Here is a 22,553-nt window from a genome sequence, read left to right as displayed (position 1 = left end):
AGGCAACCAGAAGCTTTTAATGGATTTTTAGTTGTGGAGTGATGTTACACACATGTGTGCATGTGCACACACACACATTTTTTTTTAAAGGTCTCTGGCTGATGTGTAGAAAATGAAGAATGGATTGAAAGGGAGCAGAAGTGCAGGCCCAAGACTAAAGGAGTTACTCTAGATGGAAATAATGATGGTTTATAGTTTATACTTGGTTGTGGGCAGCAGGAAAGGGGAGAAGTGGATGGATTCAGAGAGAATGGGATATGTGGTTTTTATCTCATAAGAAATGTATCTGTGCTGGAAATACAGATTTGGGGATTCTTGGCATACATGTGATGATCGGTGCTATGGAAGTAGATCAGACCATATACAGCATGTAGAGAAAATAAAGGCAACCTAGGACAGAGGCTTTAGGAACACCGTCATTTAAGATAAATAGCCAGAAAAGTAGGAAAAAAGCTTGGCTTTTGTTGTGTCCTGCAGGAAAAGAGCATTTCCAAAAGGATGCATTGGTCAACGGTGTAAGAGGCTGGACAGCGATCAGGCAGTCTTCAGGTGAATTATGTAAACTTAGTTTTCTCAGGACTTAGAGGCAGTGGAGAGTACACATGAACTAAATATTGAAGGATGAGCAGGATTTGCTGTATAGATCAAGGAGAGAAAGAATTAAATAGGCAGAGGGACAGCATGTGCAAAGGTAGTAGGACTGGAGCACAGAATGACAGGAGTGGCAGAAGATGAGGCCAGGAAGAGGGGCAGAGCTTATTATGGACAAACTTTAGTGCCATTTCAAGAAGTTTAGACTATTCTGTGGTTAATGGAGAGCCACTAAAAAGCTTTTAAGAAGGGAGATAACATTTGGTTAGTATTTCAGAAAAGATGGCCTTAATGGCCTTTGGACTTCTCTGACTGCAGTCCACTGTATAAATTTCACCTGGTACAAACATAAGGAAATCTATCAACTGGGTGAATATGCCATATTTATTATTAACAGGTTTCATGAAATAGTACTGTTATATATGATGCATTCTTATGTTTTATGTATTTTGTTAAAAAAGTCCATTGTAGTTTGTGTAACACTGGGTTAGAGAAAGTCAAGACTAGACCAGGAGACGAGTTATAGGAAACAAATGCACTTGTCCAAAAAAATGTACCTGTTTTTTTGATATTGGTGCTATTTTGAAGATGGAAAGGAAGGAATGGATTTAAGATTTAGGAAAATGTCAGGGAACTTGGTGATGGAGAGTGGAGGGGAGGGGCAACTGAGGGTGACCTCCAAGTACTGTATCTGACATACAGGAGAGACTGATTTGCCTATAAAGGTGGAAGAGTTAGTTGCAACTGGAGGGAGGCAGTCAGTCCTCTTCATTGAATCTTCTTATTCAGATTCCTGCAGAAGAGGAATCAAATTAAAATGTGGGCTGTACTTTATTACATGTTAATATGTCTATAGGGGGCACAGGACGCCAATTAACAACCATTCAAAGTCTAAATAAAAACTATTGTTTCAAATTTGGAATTCTTTAGGAACTTGGTATTTAAAATTTTAATACACAGTCATCCTAGGAGAAGTAGATGAGAAAGGGAAACATATGTTCATTCAACATCTTTAAATTTTGTGTTATTTACCTTCCTGGGCATATTCTATTGATTGAAAGCTGCAAATTTGTATATAGGCAGAACTCAGGATGCTATTCACATTCTGATGGGAACTCCCGTTTTCTGCCTTTTAAAACTACCTAGAGCTTCTCTCCCTGCTCCAGGCTTGGTCCAAGTGTAGGTCAGTGATGGGTGGTGGTGGTTATGGAGGTACTGGAGCTGGTTTGTCCCCCTTCTCTTAGATCATTCCTTTAGCCTCAGTGCTGTTAAAAGCGTCTTCAGACCTCTTTCCTCATCTCAAAACTCCCACTGTCCATCACTTGTTGGCCTCACCACACCCTTTCTTCCTATACTTTATCTTGCTGCTGCTAAAGTAGACACTTTTGAGGTGTTCCTTGGAAATGCAGGTGAATTTCAAAGCATTTTGTGTCTATTGCCTGTGTGTGTAGCATCTAATTGATTTACTAATTGAACACTGAAATACACTGATTACTGAGTGATGTTATGAGATTAAGTGTAAATGGCATGAAGTCAGAATAAAGTTGGAGGACTACTGATCTCAGTGAAAAAGACATTGGGTGGAAGTGTTGGGAGAATATACATTTGTTGAGTTTCTACTTTGTGAGACTGAACACTTAGTATTTTCTCTCATTGATCTACATAAGCCTTGAAGTACATATTTATTGTTAATCCTATGTTATAGGTGAGGAAATAGAAGTGAAATTCAAAGAAGTGAAGTACCAGTAAGTGACTGAGTAAAGATCTCAGTCCAAGATCTTGACTCCAGATCTTGTATCTTTTTCATTACTTCCTATTGCCCTCCTTTTTGGTTGCTGTGATTATTTCTAGTGAAAAGAAAGAAATTCCCAGGTAATGTGGGAAGCATAATTTTATGCTCATTTCAGTAATAAGGGATAAAACTCTGAAGCAGTCCTGTAATGTTTTGCAACATACTGGTATGGAAAAGAGAAGTAGGGCTCTCAGAAGGACTGAGGAATCTTTTATTATCAGGAAATACCGGTTCGTCGCCTCTAGCTCCTCTTTTATCCTGTTCTCAAGCTTCAGGAATTATACTAGGAAACTTGAAACTGGAGAGAGAACATGTTCTCAGGTCAGAGCTGTAGGAGAACACTTCATAGTTTCTTATAAAATGATGTATGCAGTCTTTCAGTTCTGTACACTGTCTTTATAATGCTATGCTTTATGTCTATTATAGGAGCCTAGCCATTGCATATCAATTAATCCTTATATTTGTGGAGAAAGATGTGGGGGTTTTTTGTTTTGTTTTTTTAGTATTTATTTATTTTGAGAGAGAAAGAGAGCAGGAGAGAGAAGGAGAGAGAGAGAAACCCAAACAGGCTCTGCTGTGTCAGCACAGAGCCTTACACGGGTCTTGATCTCACAAACCATGAGATCATGACCTAAGCCAAAGTCAGGAGTTGGATGCTTAACCGGCTGAGCCACCCAGGTGCTCCAAAAGGTGTTTTAAATTCTACACTGACTCAAAAAGTCAATTTTTGGCTCCCTGCTGGTTAGTAATTTGAGGATTTTCTATACTTGTGTTTGTTATAATGAAATTAAATAAAGATGGAACTATAGAAGATGTCTGAATCAAGTGGTTCATCCTCTTCTGATTGAAACCAATTTTTTGTCTGAAGCCTGATTTTCTGTAGTACTAACTTAATGAAATCACTAAAATAGGGGTATTTAACAAGAAATATCAAATATACTTTTTGTGAAACTATTTTTAAAGTGCTGATCAGGGGCGCCTGGGTGGCTCAGTTGGTTAAGTGTCTGGCTTCGGCTCAGGTCATGATCTCGCAGTTCGTGGGTTCGAGCCCCGCGTTGGGCTCTGTGCTGACAGCCAGCTCAGAGCCTGGAGCCTGTTCCAGATTCTGTATCTCCCTCTCTCTCTGACCCTCCCCTGCTCCAGCTCTCTCTCTCTCTCTTTTCCTCTCTCTCTCTGTCTCTCAGAAATAAATAAAACATTAAAAAAATTAAAAATAAAATGCTGGTCAAAGAATTTTAGTTGGAATGTTAGTATTTTATGTAAGGAATGAATTATATGGGACTCAAATGCAGTGATAAAGCTGTTAATTTTATATATTTGGGATAGCATCTGTTTTGCTCACGTTACGGTATTTGAGAAGACCTAAGCAAATAAGAATAAGTCTATGACTTAAGGTGCCTAGACTCTTACATTGCAGTTTGGGGAATAGTTGAGAATGTTTAAGATTTTATATTTTCTTATACTAAAATATTACGTACATTTAATCCATAGTACAATTAATTTTGAAAACATGCTTATTTCTAATGCTTAGGTAAACTGTGGTTTGCATTTATTTGTTTTGCGTTTCCTCTACTGAGCTATCACTTTGACTTTTGCTCTTGTCTGCTGATCATTTTGTATCTAGTTAGCTCTTTAGCATCTCAAATTTAGTATGTTCACAATTGACCAAATCATATTTTCCCCTAAATCTAGTTGTCTTATATTCTACATTTTTACTTAATGCTGTAACTATCTTACAAGTTTCTCAAACTTAAAGCTTAGTGTCACCTTTAACTTCTGTCATTATGAAGTCTATAATGACTCTCATTTCTCAATTTTTATTCTCTATTCTCACAAGGACTAGTTTCGGCCTTTGGCCATTAGTTCTCCAACTTGCTGGAGATTAGGTGCTGATTATCTAAGTCACTTTTTGGAAAAAGAAAAACAAAAAAACAGATTCCAGTTCCCTTGTTGACTCCATCATCACACATACAAATTGATTCAGTAGGCCTGGGGTCTGGCCCTGGGATCCTTTAATTACCTGCTCCTTAATGATTCAGATGGTTTGGGAACCTCTGATTTATACCATTAACTAGCTTCCTTGCTGGTTTCTATCAATAGGTACCTCCTTCTTGCCCCTTCAGATTTGACCTACAGGCTGTGTATCATGCAGGACTGGGAGCTTTTTAGATTTGAATTCTGGAATTACAGCTCTAAGTGTGACTTGACACTTTTTCATACCTCTTTGTGGGTCGTTCAAGAACTTCTATGATATGGTCCTAGTTGACTTTTCAGTCACATTTTCTGTTGATTTCTTTGTATTTCCCTGCCATTGATGCCCTTGGTTATGATTTCCCTTTCTTGTGACTACACGTTTATTCTTCAAGGCACAATTCAACCCCTATTTATCAGATTGTTCTGCCTATTCTAGTTCCCTAAAGTAGCCTTTTCTCAGAAATACGTTAATTCCTTATCAGGATCTCATTTAATACTAAGGTAGTTAAGAACTAACATTTACTGATCATATACCAGATCGCACCTTAAACATTTTGCATGTTATTTAATTTAAACCTCATAATAACCCCAGGAGAGGTACTGTTAATTTGCATGTTTACAAATAAGGAACCTGAGACACAGAAAAATGATTCCTCACAAAGTTGCATAGGAATCCAGTGGAAGAACTAGGATTTGAATCCTAGTGGTTTGATTCCAGAGCCTGTATTCTCATCCATTAGTCCATACCAGCTCTTTTAGGGGCATGTCGCTTTCCATTCTATGCCAAATGCATTTGTGTTATAATTCTGTCTTATCTTCCATTGCTTGAGTGTGGCAGGAATGATTAATCTTTGTTTAACCCACAGAACCTAGCACAATGGCTTACATGTATAAATGGCTGCTCTAGGTATTTTCTCTTTGAAGGCATGTATGCATATACATAATTGTTATGGTGTGTGTGTGTGTCTTTTTTTATCCCCTACAGTTTTCAAACAAAAGACTATTACCAGTTGGATGGACACTAAAGGAATCAAGACAACTGAATCAGAAAGGTATAGAAACATGCCTATACAGAGAAATGAATAGCATGATATATGAATGTTTTATCTTGCTTCATGCTTTTTTTCCTTTTCCATTTTTTGTTATCTATACTTACTCATTCTTTCAGTTTATAAATAATAATGTTTTAGAGTCTAATGTCCCAGGGACTGTCATATATACTTGAAATACAGAGATGAAAGAGGAATAGTCTCTGTCTCTAAGATACTTAGAGTATAGTGGTGGTGGCATATGCAAAAACACACGATTATTACATAGTGTGATAAATAGAACTTTACTGTCTTGTATAAACAGATAACAGTAGTGGTTAGTATGTAGGACAAACAATCAGCTTTACCTTTGCAGGAAGGCCTGCCCGGAAGTGAGTGAAGTTTAACATTTAGAGGAAGAGCAGGTGTTTCCCAGGCAAGAGTTGGGGAAAGGGCATTATAGACATATGTACCAAGTCATGGAGTCATGAAAGAGCATGCTCTGTGTTTAGGTAGTCACAAGTAGTTTAATTATTGCTGTGATGCTGTGGTAGTGTGGTTGGATAAGTGATTTTTTAAAATAAATTCTTTCTATTGTATCACAAGTTCTATTGCCTCATTAGTTCTTTGTATTTTGTTGTAGTTTGCACAGTAAAGAAAACAATAATACAAGACTAGAATCCATGATGAGCTCTGTACAAAAAGATAACTTTTATCAACATAATATGGAAAAGTTAGAAAATGTTTCTCAGCTAAGTCTTGATAAATCACCTGTTGAGAAAAGTACACAATATTTGAACCAGCATCAGACTGCAGCTATGGGTAAGTGGCAAAATGAAGGGAAACATATGGAGCGGCTTTTGGAAAGTGAACCTTCGACAGTAACTCTGGTACCAGAGCAGTTCAGTAATGCTAACGTTGATCAGTCACCCCGAAACGATGATCACAGTGACACAGATAGTGAAGAAAGTAGAGATAACCAGCAATTTTTGACACCTGTAAAGTTGGCAAATGCAAAGCATACCACAGAAGATGAACAAGTCAGAGAAGCCAGAAGCCACCAGAAGTGCAGCAAGTCTTGCCACCCTATAGAAGACTGTGCAGGTTGTCAGCCGGAAGAGATAGATGTGGTGCCAGAGAGTCCCTTGTCAGACATCGGCTCTGAGGATGTTAGTACTGGACTGAAAAATGCCAACAAATTAAGTAGACAAGAGAGTAGCTTAGGAAATTCTCCTCCATTTGAGAAAGAAAGTGAACCCGAGTCACCAATGGATGTAGATAATTCCAAAAATAGTTGTCAGGACTCAGAAGCAGATGAAGAGACAAGTCCAGGTTTTGATGAGCAAGAAGATAGCAATTCCTCCCAAACAGCTAGTAAACCTTCAAGGTTCCAAGCAAGAGAAGCCGACACTGAATTGAGGAAACAGTCCTCTTCTAAAGGAAGTGAAATTCAATTACATTTTCAGTTTGAAGGAGGAGAGACTCGCAGTGGAATGAATGATTTAAATGCCAAACCATCTGGAAGTACTTCTAGCCTGAATGTAGAATGCAGGAATTCCAAGCAACATGGAAAAAAGGATTCTAAAATCACAGATCATTTCATGAGACTGCCTAAAGTGGAAGATAAAAGGTAATTTTTTTCCACAAGAGTATCTCCAGTAGTGTAATCCAATTTATAATTTTGTAAGGGGGGTTTAACAGAGTTATAGTTTAGACTGAAGCAAAGAAATAGTTGGTAAGGGGGGTTTAACAGAGTTATGGATTAGACTGAAGCAAAGAAATAGTTGGTTTCTTTTTAACTGTTTATGATAAATTTGTAATTTTAAAAAAATGTTTATTTTTGAGAGAGAGAGAGAGACAGTGTGGGATCAGGGAAGAGGCAGAAAGAGAAGGAGACACAGAATCTGAAGCAGGCTTCAGGCTCTGAGCTGTCAGCACAGAGCCTGATGTGGGGCTTGAACTCACAAACCTTGACATCATGACCTGAGCCAAAGTCTCGCACTTAACTGACTGAACCCAGCCAGGTGCCCCATGTTAATGCTAAATTAAACCTAGATTCAAAAAGACCAGAGACAGAAAACAAGAAGTAAATAATACTGTTAATTGGATTTTTTTGGTTTCATGATCTTCCTTCTAAAATTTGTGGGGATCATCAGAGTTTAAAAATATGAGGTTGAAGTAGCTTCTCTTTATTTAGCCATTTTTCTTGGCTATTGTATACTGCATTTTCTCCTCTAATGCTCTGATATGCAGGCAGGTGATATTGTACTCACTTCAGAAATGAGAAAACTGAGATTTGAGTTAGAGAATTACTGAAATTATAACTTGTGGGTGGTAGTGCTGAGATTTAAATCCCAGTCTGTCTGATTACAAAGCTTACATTTTTGCATTTACTCCATATGGAATCTTAGAGCTTACTCTCCATGATTTGTGGTATTTTCTATCACGTGTGCCACAGTAAGCTCACTTTGTTGAAAATTGTTGACTAGAGACCTGAGAAGTAGCTGACACTATGAACCATGTTTGGCAGTGCTCATACTCTTACATGGTCCTTTTTTTTTTTTGGAAGGTGATTTTATGTGTTTAGAAATTTCTGGGGCACCTGGATGGCTCAGTTGGTTAAGCAGGACTTTGGCTCAGGTCATGATTTCACAGTTCATGAGTTCTGAGTGTGCTGACAGCTCAGAGCCTGGAGCCTGCTTCAGATTCTGTGTCTCCCTCTCTCTCTGCCCCTCCCTGCTTGTGCTCTGTTTCTCTTTCAAAAAAATAAACACTGAAAAAACATTTTTTTAAGTTCCTTCCGTAGACTTGAAAATAAGCTCTTCAGTTTTACTATGTTTTATAAGTTTTTCTTTTGATTGTAAATACCAAGGAGAGACAGCAAGTCTGGCACGGTTTAAACAACATTTCTGCGTAAGCTTTGTACTTGTATATCTAAGGAAATTTAAATAGTAGGCAGATTTGTGACTGAATACATTTGTTTTGGCCTTAGAAAAGAACAATGTGAAATCAAGCATCAAAGGACAGAAAGGAAGATGCCTAAATACGTACCACCTCACCTTTCTCCAGATAAGAAATGGCTTGGAACTCCTATTGAGGAAATGAGAAGAATGCCTCGGTGTGGGATCCGGCTGCCCCTCTTGAGACCATCTGCTAATCATACAGTAACTATTCGGGTAGGTATTTCCTCTTACCTCTAAGGAGAGAAGACTCTTCAGTCTTGATTTATTACAATACTTATTAATGTGAAAAACAAGCCAAGGCACAGAGACTGTTTCTCTTTTCTGCATATGTAGAGTACGAAGAAGTACTCGGTGTGTATTTGGAGTACTTGTGTATTTGGAGAAATATTAACGATAGCTTACTTAATGCAGTACTTAATACGTCCATAAGAGGAATCATTGTCGGGTGATAAGGAAATTGACTTTTTCAGTATTTTTTTAAAAAGTCACTGGATTCTTTTCTTTCTTTTTGTTTTAAATTCAATTGACAATATTTGTTGAGCACCCACTATGTGTCAGGTAGTGGGTAGGCCCTAATGGGTTAATCCCTAAAGTTCAAAATTGTGGATGGTTCAGTATCCTCAAATTATTTTCCAGTTTTGCCCTCTTTTCTGAGCTCTAGATTCTTTTAGGCATCACCATCACTGTTCCAGAGGGGCGTCAAGCTCAACATGTCTAAAACCAACCTCATTTTATAAAATTGTGGATAGGGGTGCCTGGGTGGCTCAGCTGGTTAAGCGCCCAACTTTGGTCATGATCTTGCAATTTGTGGATTTGAGCCCCATGTTTGGCTCTGTGCTGACAGGTCAGAGCCTGGAGCCTGCTTCAGATTGTGTGTCTCCCTCTTGTTATGCCCCTCCCCCACTCATGCATTCACACACTTTCTCTCAAAAATAAAAAAAAAATAAAATTGTGGTTAAGTATACATAATATACAGTTTACCATTTTAGCCATTTTTTAGTGTACATTTCCACGGCATCAAGTACATTCACAATATTGTACAGGTACCACTGTTCACGTCTAGAAATTTTTCATTATCCCACACAGAAACTGTACCTGCTAAACAATAACTTTCCATTTCTCACTAATCCCTGGTACCCTCTTTTTACTTTCTGTAGCTTCTGTTTTGAAGAAACAACTTTATTGAGGTAGTTAAAGTTTACCCATCTTAAGTGCTCACTCAATACAGTGATAGGTAATTTACTGAGTTAGGCAACTATCTTCATAATCCAGTTTTAGATTTCTGTTGCTCACTGGGTTGTTTTAAATAGTCATCTCACTTTTTAGTCTCTGTGTTAGATTTCACAGGAACTACCTAAAAAATCCCTGCTATTGTACAACTTAGTCTAGATGTGATTAGATATTTTGAAGTATAGAATTCTTTTTTATGGTTATAGATGGAAGTAACATTGAACACGTTGTGTATGGGGTTCGAACTGAGCTCTAAATGATGAGCAGACATTTCTGATGGGGGGTTAGTAAGTCAAGAGATTTCCAAAACAGATACATAATCTTTATAAGAAAGGGCTATGTAGTGGGGCGTCTGGGTGGTGCAGTTGGTTAAGCACCAAACTTCAGCTCAGGTTATGATCTTGCAGTTTGTAAGTTTGAGCCCAGCATCAGGCTCTGTACTGACAGCTCAGAGCCTAGAGCCTGCTACATGTTCTGTGTCCCACTCTCTCTGCCCCTCCTCTCTCTCTCTCAAAAATAAATAATCATTAAAAAAATTTTTTAAAAAGGAGGGGGGCACCTGGAATGCTCAATTGGTTAAGCATCTGACTTCAGCTCAGGTCATGATCTCACAGTTTATGAGTTCATGTCCTGTGTCAGGCTCTGTGCTGATAGGTTGGAGCCTGGAGCCTACTTCAGATTCTGTGTCTTCCTCTCTCTCTGCTCCTCCCCCACTTGCGCTCTCTCTCTCTCTCTCTCTCTCTCTCTCTCAAAATAAACATTAAAAAAATTAAAAGAATTTTTTTTTTTAAATAAAGGCACTGTGTAGTTGAAAAACTGTTTGTTTTGGACATGGAAAATAATTGGTTTGTTAGAGCTTAGAATTTGGATGGAGAATGGTGGAAGACAAGACTTGAAAAGTGGTTTGGGACCATATCATAGAGCGATTCAAGTGCCGGGAACTGGACTTGAGTTGTAGGTATTTCAAATTGATAAAAGGTTTGTGTACACAATAGTTATTTCTGCAGCAGGATTAATCAGACAGCTATGTGTAAGGAAAATGGAAGTGAGAATCCATTGGAAACAATAAGAGATGTTAGGAGCACTGAAAATGGGTAAACTTTATCTACCTCACTAAAGTTGTTTTTTCAAAAAAGTAGCTACAGAAAATAAGCTAGCAGATAAGAGATGAAAAGTAAGGAGACTATAATTATTAAATTGTGCTGCTTTAAAGTGGTTCAGGGGTTCTTAGGAAATTTGACACATGTTTTTTCAAAATTATAGTTTTAACTGAAAAACCTGTAATGAAGGAACTGACAAATACACTCAAATTTGAAAATGCTTAAATATTTTAACCAGCATATTTTACTAAGAGAACTCATTTTAGTGTGGACTATAGCCTCGAGGTTCTCTTATAAACACTGCTGTCTAACTAAAGAATTTCCTTAAACTTCAAAATAACAGTTTAAAAAACATTACCATTTAAACTATTTAGGTTAGTGAGTAGGATTTTCCTAATACTCTGTACAAAATTTAAGTGTAAATTAAGTAGTAGGTTGATATAAGCTTTAGCTGTCATCCCTAACTTCCAATTTCAAATTTTGTATTTCTTAGTCTCAATTTCATTTATTGATGCTAGAATAAGTAAAAGTTATTATAAAAATTATGATAGTTTTATTTGATTTAAATATGGTTTCATGTCAGATTTCTTTTTTTTTTTCATGCCAGATTTCTTATGGGGAAAAAGAGCTGTGCTATTTTTTTTTTTTAATATTTTTATTTATTTCTAGGAGAGAGAGAGAGAGAGAGACAGCATGAGCAGGGGAGGGTCAGAGAGAGAGGGAGACATAGACTCTGAAACAGGCTCCAGGCTCTGAGCTGGCAGTCAGCACAGAGCCCGACGCGGGGCTCGAACCCACGAACCGCGAGATCATGACCTAAGCGAAAGTCAGACGCTTAACCGACTAAGCCACCCAGGCGCCCTGAGCTGTGCTATTTTAAAAAGTTTGAAAATCACTGAGGGTAATGTGGAAATAAAAAAGAGAAAATAGATATTTGCTTTGTTTGAGGTAAAATTGATAGGATATGGTGAATGCTTAAATATGGGTGATGAGGGAAAATGCAAGTAAAATTAAGAAAAGCCTGGGTGACTGACAAGAGGTTACTGGTAGAAAATTTAGAGAAGAGGTTGATGGGGGAGGTAAGTGGTATTTTGACCTTACTGCCTTTCTTTCTGCCACTGCCCATAAAGAAAACCCAAAGCATCCTGTACCATCATTATTTAATCTCTGTAATTATTGTATATTTTTAGATATTCAATAACCTTTGAGTTTTTAAAATCTTTAAAAAAGTTCATTTTTATTACAAAAGTAGTGCAAGGTCATTTGAAAGATGCAGCTCTCATGTGATGATAGTATATAACTCAAAATCCAAGTCTTTCTTAGTCCTGTTTCAGAGTTTAGGTGTATTATCTTCTAGATTCTTTTTTCTGAATATGGTAATATGATATATGTATAATTAGTAGTTATTAAATAAATAGCTCTAGTTACATTTCTAAGATGCCAGATATTAATAGTTACAAAGTTTAAAGTAATAAAACTGATACAGTTAGAAATGTAAGGTAATCTCGAAGTGCCTGATTGGCTCAGGTGGCCAAGCATCAACTCTTGATTTCAGCTCAGGTTATGATCTTGTGGTTTGTGAAATTGATCCCCAGCTCCGAAACTGCTTGGGATTCTCTCTCTCCCTCGATCTATGCCCCTCCCCCATTCGAGCGCATATTTGAATGCGTTCTCTCTCTCTCAAAATAAACATTAAAAAAGAAATGTAAGCCAATCTGAAATTGCAGGGGCATGTCATTGGGTGCTTGATTATCTTCAAAGACATGAAAACACACATGCAGGCACACAAACATACACACATATGCACATACAGATGCACACATGCAAGCATACTTTCCTATATACGATATGTTCCTCTGTCTATGGAGCTGGACTGGTACCTGTTCTGTCACCTCTGATTACATGGAATATCTTTACAAAATTACCTTTCAGTCCTTCATCTGGAGTTGAAAATACTTTTAGCATAATTATTGACTCCTAACAATTCTTTCCTTAGAATATTCTTGTTCTTTGGCTTCCACGATAGCATATAATCCTAATTTTCTATCTCTTTAGCCATTTCTTATGTTCCTTTAGTTCTTCTGCATTCGTGTTAAATATTGTTAGAGCTCCTCAAGGCTTTTCCATAGGTCCTGTTTTCTCTCTCTCTCTCTCTCTCTTTCTCTCTCGGTGGTCTTCTTCACCATGAAGGTTTTTGTTTTTGTTTTTTTAACTTTTTTATGTTTCTATTTTATATTTGAGAGAGAGAGCACAAGAAGGGGAAGGGTAGAGAGAGATGGAATCTAAAGCATCTTAGATAGAATATTAGAATCTAAAGCAGGCTTCAGGCTCTGAGCTGTCAGCACAGAGACTGATGCGGGGCTCGAACTCATGAGCAATGAGATCATGACCTGAGCCAAAGTTAGCTGCTTAACTGACTGAGCCACCCAGGCACCCCTCCACCGTGAAGGTTTTAATGGTCACTTGTATAGATGGCCTACAACTTTATTTCTCTTTAGTTGTAGACTTTTTATGAGCTGCCTATTGGACAGTCTTCCTTTCTATAGGCTGTTCCCTTTTTGAGGAACAGTCTTCCTTTCTTTATTTTCCTAGTTCTTTTTATCCTTTGGAGTTAAGCTCAGTTGCCACTTCCTTAAGGAAGTCTTTTTTTTTTTTTAGTTTATTAGTATTTTTTTAAGTTTATTTATTTTGAGAGAGACAGATAGCGTGAGTGGGGGAGGGCAGAGGAGAGAGGGAGAGAGAGAGAATGCCAAGCAGGCTCTGCACTGTCAGTGCAGAGGGCTTGATGTAGGGCTTGAACTCACAAACATGAGTTCATGACTTGAGCTAAAAGCAAGAGTCAGATGCTTAACTGACTGAACCACCTAGGTGCCCAAGGAAGCCTTTTCTGAGCTCACCAGGAATCGTCTAGTATAGGTTCTCATAACACCACGAACCTCTCATTCATAACATATTACAGTTCAAATTTTTTATTTATGTGATAGCTTGATTATTTGCAGTGAAGTACTAATTCATTCTACATCGTGGATGAACCTTGAAAACATTATGTTAAGCAAAAGAGGCCAGACACAAAAGGGCATATGTTGTATAATCCATTTGTATGAAATGTCCACAATAGGTAAAATGTAAAACGTTCATGTTTCAAATAGCCCATTTCTCAAACATTTACTTAATGCTTATTATAAGCAGCATATGTGTATGTGTACACATATGTATATATTTACATATATATATTTCTATGCACATACTTATGGAAACATAAGTCAGGCTCTATCATAAATATTCAGAATCCACAGTTAATGTAGTTATTATTCTCAAGAAGTTTATAGTCTAGTGGGGGAAGGAAAAACAAATGTACTCTGGTATGGTAATGATCTAATAAAACAAGAGGGAGTAAATTAATTGGCCTTAAAATTTTTTTGAAAACTTCTTGAAATGAAAATTGAGCTGAGTGTTGAAGGTCAGAATCGAAGTTTAACCAGATAGTGTATGGGTAAGAGAGGATGTTAAAAACTGAGAACATCATTTGGAATCATAGACAGAGGGGAGCCCTTGTAGGATTAGAAACCTGGGAATACTTTGGAAAGATAACGTTCCCAAGTGGGGCTGAGGGCTTTGTGGGAGATGAATGTGTCTGGGAGCAGCTGGAGTTCTGGAAGGGCTAGAAGGTAAGCAATAATGAGGACCAGGGGCCTAGATGGGATGGAGATAGAATGACCAAACATATGATTTGGAAGCCAAGCAAATGAAGATAAGGAGTAGGAACAGCTGAAGAAGCCTTTGGAGATTTCTTGCCTAGGAGCTGGTCTGTATCTCATAGCATTTGCTTTGGCTGCTTTCTTTGGATTTTTTTGTACAAGGCACACCTAGTTTTTATGCACTTACAGATTTCTTGTTTCCCTCTTTCAGGTAGACCTTTTGCGAGCAGGAGAAGTTCCTAAACCTTTTCCAACACATTTTAAAGATTTGTGGGACAACAAGCATGTTAAGATGCCTTGTTCAGAACAAAACTTGTACCCCGTGGAAGATGAGGTAAATACAAAACAGATGGTCTTTTAGTCTTTGAAAGACAGTTTAATATGTGCTTATTTAACTGCTGATTCTATGATCCAAAAGAACTTACAATAATTTCTTATATTTTTTCCTTTTCCTTAAAGAATGGTGAGCGAACTGCAGGAAGCCGATGGGAGCTCATTCAGACTGCACTACTCAACAAATTCACACGGCCCCAAAACCTGAAGGTAGTTGTTTTTGCTATTCTTGTCTCACGTATGTAATTCTTAGAGATGGGCCCTGTGTCTGCCTCCAAGATATTTTCTGATCTTTAATAGACTCAGGTAATAGCATTATTTGTATGCAAAATACTTGCTTCCTGAGGAACTTTCTTAAGAGACATTCTTGGTTTCCTTTCCATCACTAGGAAATGAGTAGAAGAATTGAGAGTTGTAAATGACTTGCCTGGAGCCACACAAAATAATTTGGAGAACCAGGAATAAGACCTTTGTTTCTTGATTCCCTATCCAATTTCCTTCAGACCCAAGTTTCTCTTATTTTCTAGAATTATCATGTTTCTGAAATGTCTTTAAAAGTAAATCAGGAAAGAATTATGACTTTAGTTATAGTTGCCCAAAGGGAACTGAGTTTCCTAATGATTAAAGTATACATTAAACATTCTATTTTGTATTGCTGTTAATATAGCTTCTAGCAGTCTGATTATTTATTAATCTTACATTTTGGCAATCATTTATTTTTTATTTTTTTTCAATATTTAACTTAAGACTATAAAGGCAACTATTATATTGTTTTTCTAATAGCTGAAATATGGCTGAGTATATGTTTTTTTGACACTATAGCCATGTAAACTTTTAAAGTTTTTATAACTATAAACAGTAACAGATTTTTCTATATTTGTGTAAAAATGGGTTTCATTTTCTTTAAGAGACTTAGTTTGTCATATACAGTTTCTCGGGGGCTTTTTTTTTGTTTTCTTTTAAGGTTTTTTTTAAATGTTTGTTTATTTTTGAGAGAGAGAGAAAGAGACAAACAGAGTCAGAGTGTGAGCAGGGGAAGGGCAGAGAGAGAGGGAGACACAGAATCCAAAGCAGGCTCCAGGCTCAGCTGTCAGCACAGAGCCAATGCAGAGCTCAAACTCCTGAACCGCGAGATCATGACTTGAGCTGAAGTCAGATGCTTAACCAACTGAGCCATCCAGGCAGCCCCAGTTTCTCAGGTTTTATACTGTTTTTCTATTTGTACTTAACAAGTTATTCTTAAACTTTCTGTACCTCCTGATTTTTTTTCTCTGTGTTGCAAAACATTGGTATGTTGTACCATAATGTAGTTTGAAAATTTCATTCATTAAGGATAGTGTTTCTCAATCTTGTAATGTACTCCTTTTAAATGGAAGAAATTCTCAGGGTCTGCCACAGTTGACTTATTTTTGAATAGATGGAGAATACCAGCTTGCAGATAAATACAGTAGTGAGCATTGTGGTCCCGGTTCTTTAGAATTTGACAGTCCTGTACTGCAGTTTATCTCAGGATGGCTCAAAATTTTCACCTGTTTAAAGCACCAGCCTTCCTTTCTACAGTGTGTTGTCTTTTGTCCTTTGTATTCCAAAACCACAATTATCAACTTACAAAAACAGAAGCAGGCCACTCAAGAGTCCTATCTTTACTCCATTAGAGAAACTGTCTTAGGTCCTTACAGCCTTATAAACAGGATTATTTAAGTTTTTCATATTTTTTTCTTTAAGCATGAACAGAGAATAATCATAGTGTTCTAAATTACCTTGTCTGCTCACCTCTTTAGCAATTCCTTAGTGTGCCATTGATTACTTTAGGAAGGGGTACCTGCTTTACTCTGAATTTCCCTTTCTTGTTTATGGTAGATGCAACAGAACAGAGTAATCCATTGAGATTTTCTTCTCTTTGCTTATGGTAATTGTTTTCTTTGCTGAAAGAACACTATGAAGTGGGGGAAATATTAAGTCCCTCCTACTGAGTATACTAATCTTTTTGCTACTTTTATTTGATGTTGAGTTAAATGGGGTTAGAAATGTTAACAATTTTAAAAAGGAATTGTGTCCTTACAGTTTATACAGTAATATTTCTGTAAATGATGTGTCTGGTAATTTACAAAGAATGGACTTCTCTTTGCTTTAACTAATTGTGCTTATTATGAATTAAGAGAAACCTCAGTAGGTGATAGCTGAGAATACAGAATAGCATCCAGTTTTTCTAAAAATAGGAGACCTGTGGTAGACTACTTTTGACACTTAAAGACTAAAGTAAAAGTAAATATTAGTCATGTGTTATTGCTGATTATAAAATCCCGTTAAAGAATTAGACTATAAATGTTAGAGTATAAAATGTTTTTCTTACCAACTTTGAGGAATCATTTACATAAAAGAAAATGCATGCTTTTAAAGTATGTAATTTGATGACATTTGGCGTTTGTACATACCAGTCAAGCCCTTACTACAATCAAGATACAGAACATTTCTGTCACCTCCAAAAATTCCTCTTATCTCTTTACAGTTGATTCCTCCTTCTGCACTGTCCTCAGGCAATACTCATCTGCCTTTTTCTTTTTGATTTTTTTAAATTTTTTATTTTAATTTATTTTTATTAGTTTACATTTTAAATGAATGGAATCACATAGTATATATGCTAGTATGTCTGGCTTCTTTCACTCAGAATGAAAATTAAAAAAAAAATTTTTTTAATGTCTTATTTATTTCTGAGAGAGAGACCGTATGAGCAGGGGAGGGTCAGAGAGAGAGGGGGACACAGAATCCGAAACAAGCTCCAGGCTCTGAGCTAGCTGTCAGCACAGAGCCTGACTCGGGGCTCAAACCCACGAACCGTGAGATCATGACCTGAGCAAAGTTGGACGCTTAACTGACTAAGCCACTCAGGCGCCCAGAATGAAAATTTTTGAGATTCATCCATGTTGTTGAGTCTATCAGTAGTTTGTTGCAGTACATTTGTTGCTTTTCTTTTTAGCGGTTGATAGGCATTGCTATTTAATACTTTGTATGAGGTTCTGAAATCAGATTCCAATGGTTAGAAAAAAATCCTTAAAATCTTCTCTTGCTTAATGGAAAATTTTTTATTGTGGCTGTGAGAAAAACAAAAGCTTTTTCTTACCATATTATTTTATGATTGATGCTTTTCATTTTTAAAGGAACTTGGATATCCCCTGATTCCAAGTAAATAATATGCATTGTTGGCTCACTTTTTAATATAGATGCTTGGTGATTGTTTATATGTCATGAAGTATTTTTCAGGAAACTTTTTGGCAGAGTATTATTTTATTTCACATTTTAATGTTTTCATTTATTTTTGAGAGAGAGCATGAGCAGGGGAGGTGCAGGGAGAGAGGGAGACACAGAATGCAAAGCAGGCGCCAGGCTCTGAGCTGACAGCACAGAGCCCACTGCGGGGCTTCAACTCACAGACTACGAGATCATGACCTAAGCCTAAGTCGGATGCTTAACCAACTGAGCTACCCAGGCACCCCAGCAGAGTATTAATTTTTAAAAACAGTAAATTATGAGACATATTAGAAGGCTTGTAATAATAATTTAACTGTTTTTCAGATTTACATACACATAAAAATATCGGGGGCATGTATTGTAAACATAAATAGTTTATAAATTCTGCATGTCATTTTCTTTATTTTATTTTATTTTATTTTTTTGCTAAAAACGGAGGCCTTTCTTTTTAAGTTAAATTCAGTTCTTGAAAGGTGTTTCTTCCAGTTACTTCTTCATAGTACAGTAAAATCAGGTAGGTTCTCTTTTCTAAAGAGTTGTTTGGTTCCTTTTAGCTTTTCAAGTTTCTTTTTTTTTTATTTTTTTTTTATTTTACAAATAGTTTATTGTCAAATTAGTTTTCACATAACACCCAGTGCTCATCCCCACAAGTGTCCTCCTCCATGCCCATCCCCCCTCCCCCCCATATCCATCAGTCCTCAGTTTTTGTCAGCATTCAAGAGTCTCTCATGGTTTGCCTCTCTCCCTTTCCCCCACCATTTCCCCCCTTCTTCTCCCCCTTGTTCCTCAGTTAAGTTCCTCCTAATCCTCCTATACGTGCAAACATATGATATTTGTCCTTCTCTGCCTGACTTATTTCGCTCAGCATAACACCCTCAAGGTCCATCCATGTTGCTACACATGGCCAGATTTCATTGTTTCTCATTGCCATGTAGTATTCCATGGTATAGATAAACCACATCTTCTTGATCCATTCATCTGTTGATGGACACTTAGGCTCTTTCCATGTTTTAGCTATTGTGGAGAGTGCTGCTATGAACATTGGGGTACATGTGCTCCTATGCATCAGCATTTCTGTATCCCTTGGGTAAATTCCTAGCAGTGCTATTGCTGGGTCATAGGGGAGTTCTATTGTTAGTTTCCTGAGGAACCTCCACACTGTTTTCCAGAGGGGCTGTACCAGTTTACATTCCCACCAACAGTGTAGGAGGGTGCCCGTTTCTCCACATCCTCGCCAGCATCTAGAGTTCTCTGATTTGCTCATTTTAGCCACTCTGACTGGCGTGAGGTGGTATCTCAGTGTGGTTTTGATTTGTATTTCCCTGATGAGGAGGGATGCTGAGCATCGTTTCATGTGTCTGTTTGCCATCTAGATGTCCTCTTTGGAGAAGTCATTTTCTTTATTAATATAACATACACATTATAAAATATAACTAGAATAGAAATTTAAAAGGATGAGATAAAATATAATTGTAAATACAGTTGACCCTCAAACAACACAGGTTTGAAGTGCACAAGTTTCCTGTGTGGATTTTTTTAATACAGTACTATAAATGTATTTTCTCTTCCTTATAATTTTCTTAACAATGTTTTCTTTTCCTTAGCTTACTTTATTGTCAGAATATAGTATATAATTCATACAACATACAAAATATATGTTAACTATGTTATCACTAAGGCTCTGGTCAACAGTAGGCTATTAGCAGGTAAGTTTTGGTGGGAGTCAGAAGTTACATGCAGATTTTCAATCCTGTGCTGTTTCTGCATCAGCTATAATTGTTTTTTCTGCATAACTACTGGATTGTCTTATGCGTACCCCACTCTGGTGTTAAATAAAATACATCTGAGTAAACTTTAAAGATCTTACTGACTTTATTCAATGACTTATGAATCAGGCAGTATTTTATATAGCAGACAGAAAGACACTCTAAGAAGCTGTAGGAAATGAAAGACTTTTATAGGCAGAAGCGAGTGGGAGCAAGGAAATTATATTAGGAAAAAATAGAGTGGTTATAGTGGTCACCTTTCTTTAGGGGATGGCAGAGTTCTGTCAGGCTGATTAACTAGTGCTGACCATCTGGTCCCTCATTGACTGGTTTAAGATTCCATTTGTGGGAGAGGCTGAAACTGTAAGTTGAGTCTTTGGTTGGTAGCATAATAAGTGACTCGGCTTGGGGCCCGTTTTGTTTTTATCGTTGGTAACCAAGAAAAAAGTACTGCCTGTTCAGTTAAATGTTACACCAGTAGATGGCGTGCTATTTTGACTTTTCACTCTACATAAATAAATAATTTATATGAACTGCTGGGGGAAGATAACCATTTATATGGAGCTTATAAAAATAGCTGATAATAAAGGCAAGAAAACCATTTTATGCCTTAGGGCAGTGTTTCTCCATCTTTTTTTCATTATTGCCATCTCTCCTGGAAAGCCTTTTTAGACAGTTTTTCCCAATTTATTCTTCGCATTAAATCTTAATACTATAAATACATTATGTATTTGCATGTATAGTGTAACCCTATTGATAGTCAACAATCACTATAATATTTAAACTTTTTTATCTCCAAGATCCAACTTTTGTCCACTGAGAGTGTATCACCTGTGTTTATAATGTAAGCATTAAGAGTTAGGACTTTTTGTTCCTATTACTTGACCTTTCTAATCTCATTTTTCTTAAATGAATAACAAATTAGTGCATATTCTGTTTGTTAATAGCTACTGATGTGGAATAGCTAATGGTAGGAGGAAGGTTAACGCTGATTAAGAAATTTACTGGATGTAGTTCATAAAGGAAAAAGACTATTCAAAGATAATTTACTTGATTATATCATGAAGTTTTGTTTATGCTTTTTCCATAGGATGCTATTCTGAAATACAATGTGGCATATTCTAAGAAATGGGACTTTACAGCTTTGGTTGATTTCTGGGATAAGGTAAAAGTATGCTTATTTCTTTAACTATGAAAATAATACAAGCCTGTAAAAACTTCTGAGAAAAATACCCAAAAATTTATCACACTAACATAATTACTATCCTTTATTTTTGTGAAAAATATTTCCTGTTATGTATGTTTTGGTCACTAATTTTGAATTTTGCTTTATTCTCTCATAATACCCTGCTATATTGTTGTACCTTCATCAACATTATTAATGGCTATATGATACTTCATGATTAGAAACATCAAGGTTGCATTTAGTTTTACTCCGTTCTCAATTACACTGTAGTAACATTTACATAGTAGATGTACACATACACACATATGCACAGACACAGGAACACATATATATGTTTTCCCAGGTTTGATATTATTTCTTTAGGTAACAGTAGATCTACCAGTAAGTAGATGGATAGGTCAAAGAACACAAAACTTTTATGGCTCTGGGTTTATCCTGCAAAATTATTTTCCACAGGAAATTGTAGTAATTTTGTATATCATCTTCAATGGGTAAGAATACTACTTTCATAGTAGTGTTAGAAGAATAGGTGTCATCCACTGCTATTTGAAAAAATAAGATTATACCTTTTTTATTTAAAATTTTATTTTGATATAATGATAGATTCATGTGAAATTGCAGAGAAATGTGCAGGGAGTTCCTGAACACACTTCATCCCACCTTCCCTAATGTTGATTGCTTCTTGAAATACATTACCAAACTCAGGAAGTTGACATAAAAGATTATTTAGATTTTGCCAGTTATACCTGTACTCATTTGTGGGTGTAGTTATGTAACCGTAGTTTTGTGTAACCACACCACAGTCAAGGTACAGAGCTATTTCATCAGCACAATGCTCACTGGTACTGCCTGTTATTGCCACACAAATTCCCACCTAAGTTCCAGCAACCACTGTCTGTTTTTTATCTTTATAATTTTGTTATTTCAGAAAGGTTACAGTGTGCAACCTTTTCCAATTGCCTTTTCTCACTCAATATAATTCCCTTAATCCAGTAATAGTTTGTTCCTTTTTATTGCTAAATAACATTCTATGATATAGATGTATCATACTTTAACTGTAGATGATTTTAGGACATTTGGGTTGTTTCCAGTTTCTGCTATTTCAGCTAAAACTACTTTGAACTTTCACGTACACGTGCAGGTTTTTGTATGAACAGAGTGCATGAACATTTCTCTGGGATCAATGCCCAGGAGTGTGATTTTTGAGTTGTTTGGTAAATGTATTTTAAGTTTTAGAAGAAACTGCCAATTACTTTTGCTAGGTAAGTAAGCCCCTCAGAGAAGATACTTCTATGTTCAGTCCATTTTCTTTTATTTGTATGATTTGATTCTTTTGCTCACATTATTTTTAGTCATCCCTATTATTTATGCTCCATTTACTAGTAATTAGAACTGATTTTAGAACAGGAACATTTTGAATGAAATATTTTCAATTTTATACAATTTTAACTTTCCTAATAGAGAATAAATATTGAACTTTGAACTAGTCCTATGTATTTTATGTTGGGGTCTTTCCTTCTTTGGACTTTTTTTCAGATAAATGACTGTGAGGAAAATAATGTAATTGTTGTTATTCCTGTCATAAAGGAATGGTTGTGGGCTTTCTAGAGATGGGCTTTCTTGGCCAAAGTGACGTAGTTTGT

General features: G+C 36.6%; 1 protein-coding gene across 2 annotated transcripts in view; it reads left to right on the top strand.

Moving 5' to 3' along the window:
* The window catches only part of PARG (poly(ADP-ribose) glycohydrolase), a 127,219-nt gene that overhangs the window by 1,473 nt on the left and 103,193 nt on the right, over window positions 1-22,553 (top strand). For both annotated transcript variants that reach the window (XM_077746424.1, XM_077746423.1), the window contains exons 2-7: window positions 5,343-5,409; window positions 6,029-7,015; window positions 8,378-8,565; window positions 14,592-14,710; window positions 14,836-14,919; window positions 20,815-20,889. In XM_077746424.1, the coding sequence (XP_077602550.1) occupies window positions 5,372-5,409; window positions 6,029-7,015; window positions 8,378-8,565; window positions 14,592-14,710; window positions 14,836-14,919; window positions 20,815-20,889 (1,491 nt within the window). In that variant the 5' untranslated portion in view covers window positions 5,343-5,371. The remainder of the gene's footprint in view (window positions 1-5,342; window positions 5,410-6,028; window positions 7,016-8,377; window positions 8,566-14,591; window positions 14,711-14,835; window positions 14,920-20,814; window positions 20,890-22,553) is intronic.

The sequence above is a fragment of the Crocuta crocuta genome, unplaced genomic scaffold (assembly GCF_008692635.1).
Source record: "Crocuta crocuta isolate KB4526 unplaced genomic scaffold, BGI_CrCroc_1.0 scaffold28, whole genome shotgun sequence".
NCBI lineage: Eukaryota > Metazoa > Chordata > Mammalia > Carnivora > Hyaenidae > Crocuta > Crocuta crocuta.
Note: the sequence above shows the minus strand (reverse complement) of the source record. Positions and strands in the feature narration are given on the sequence as shown.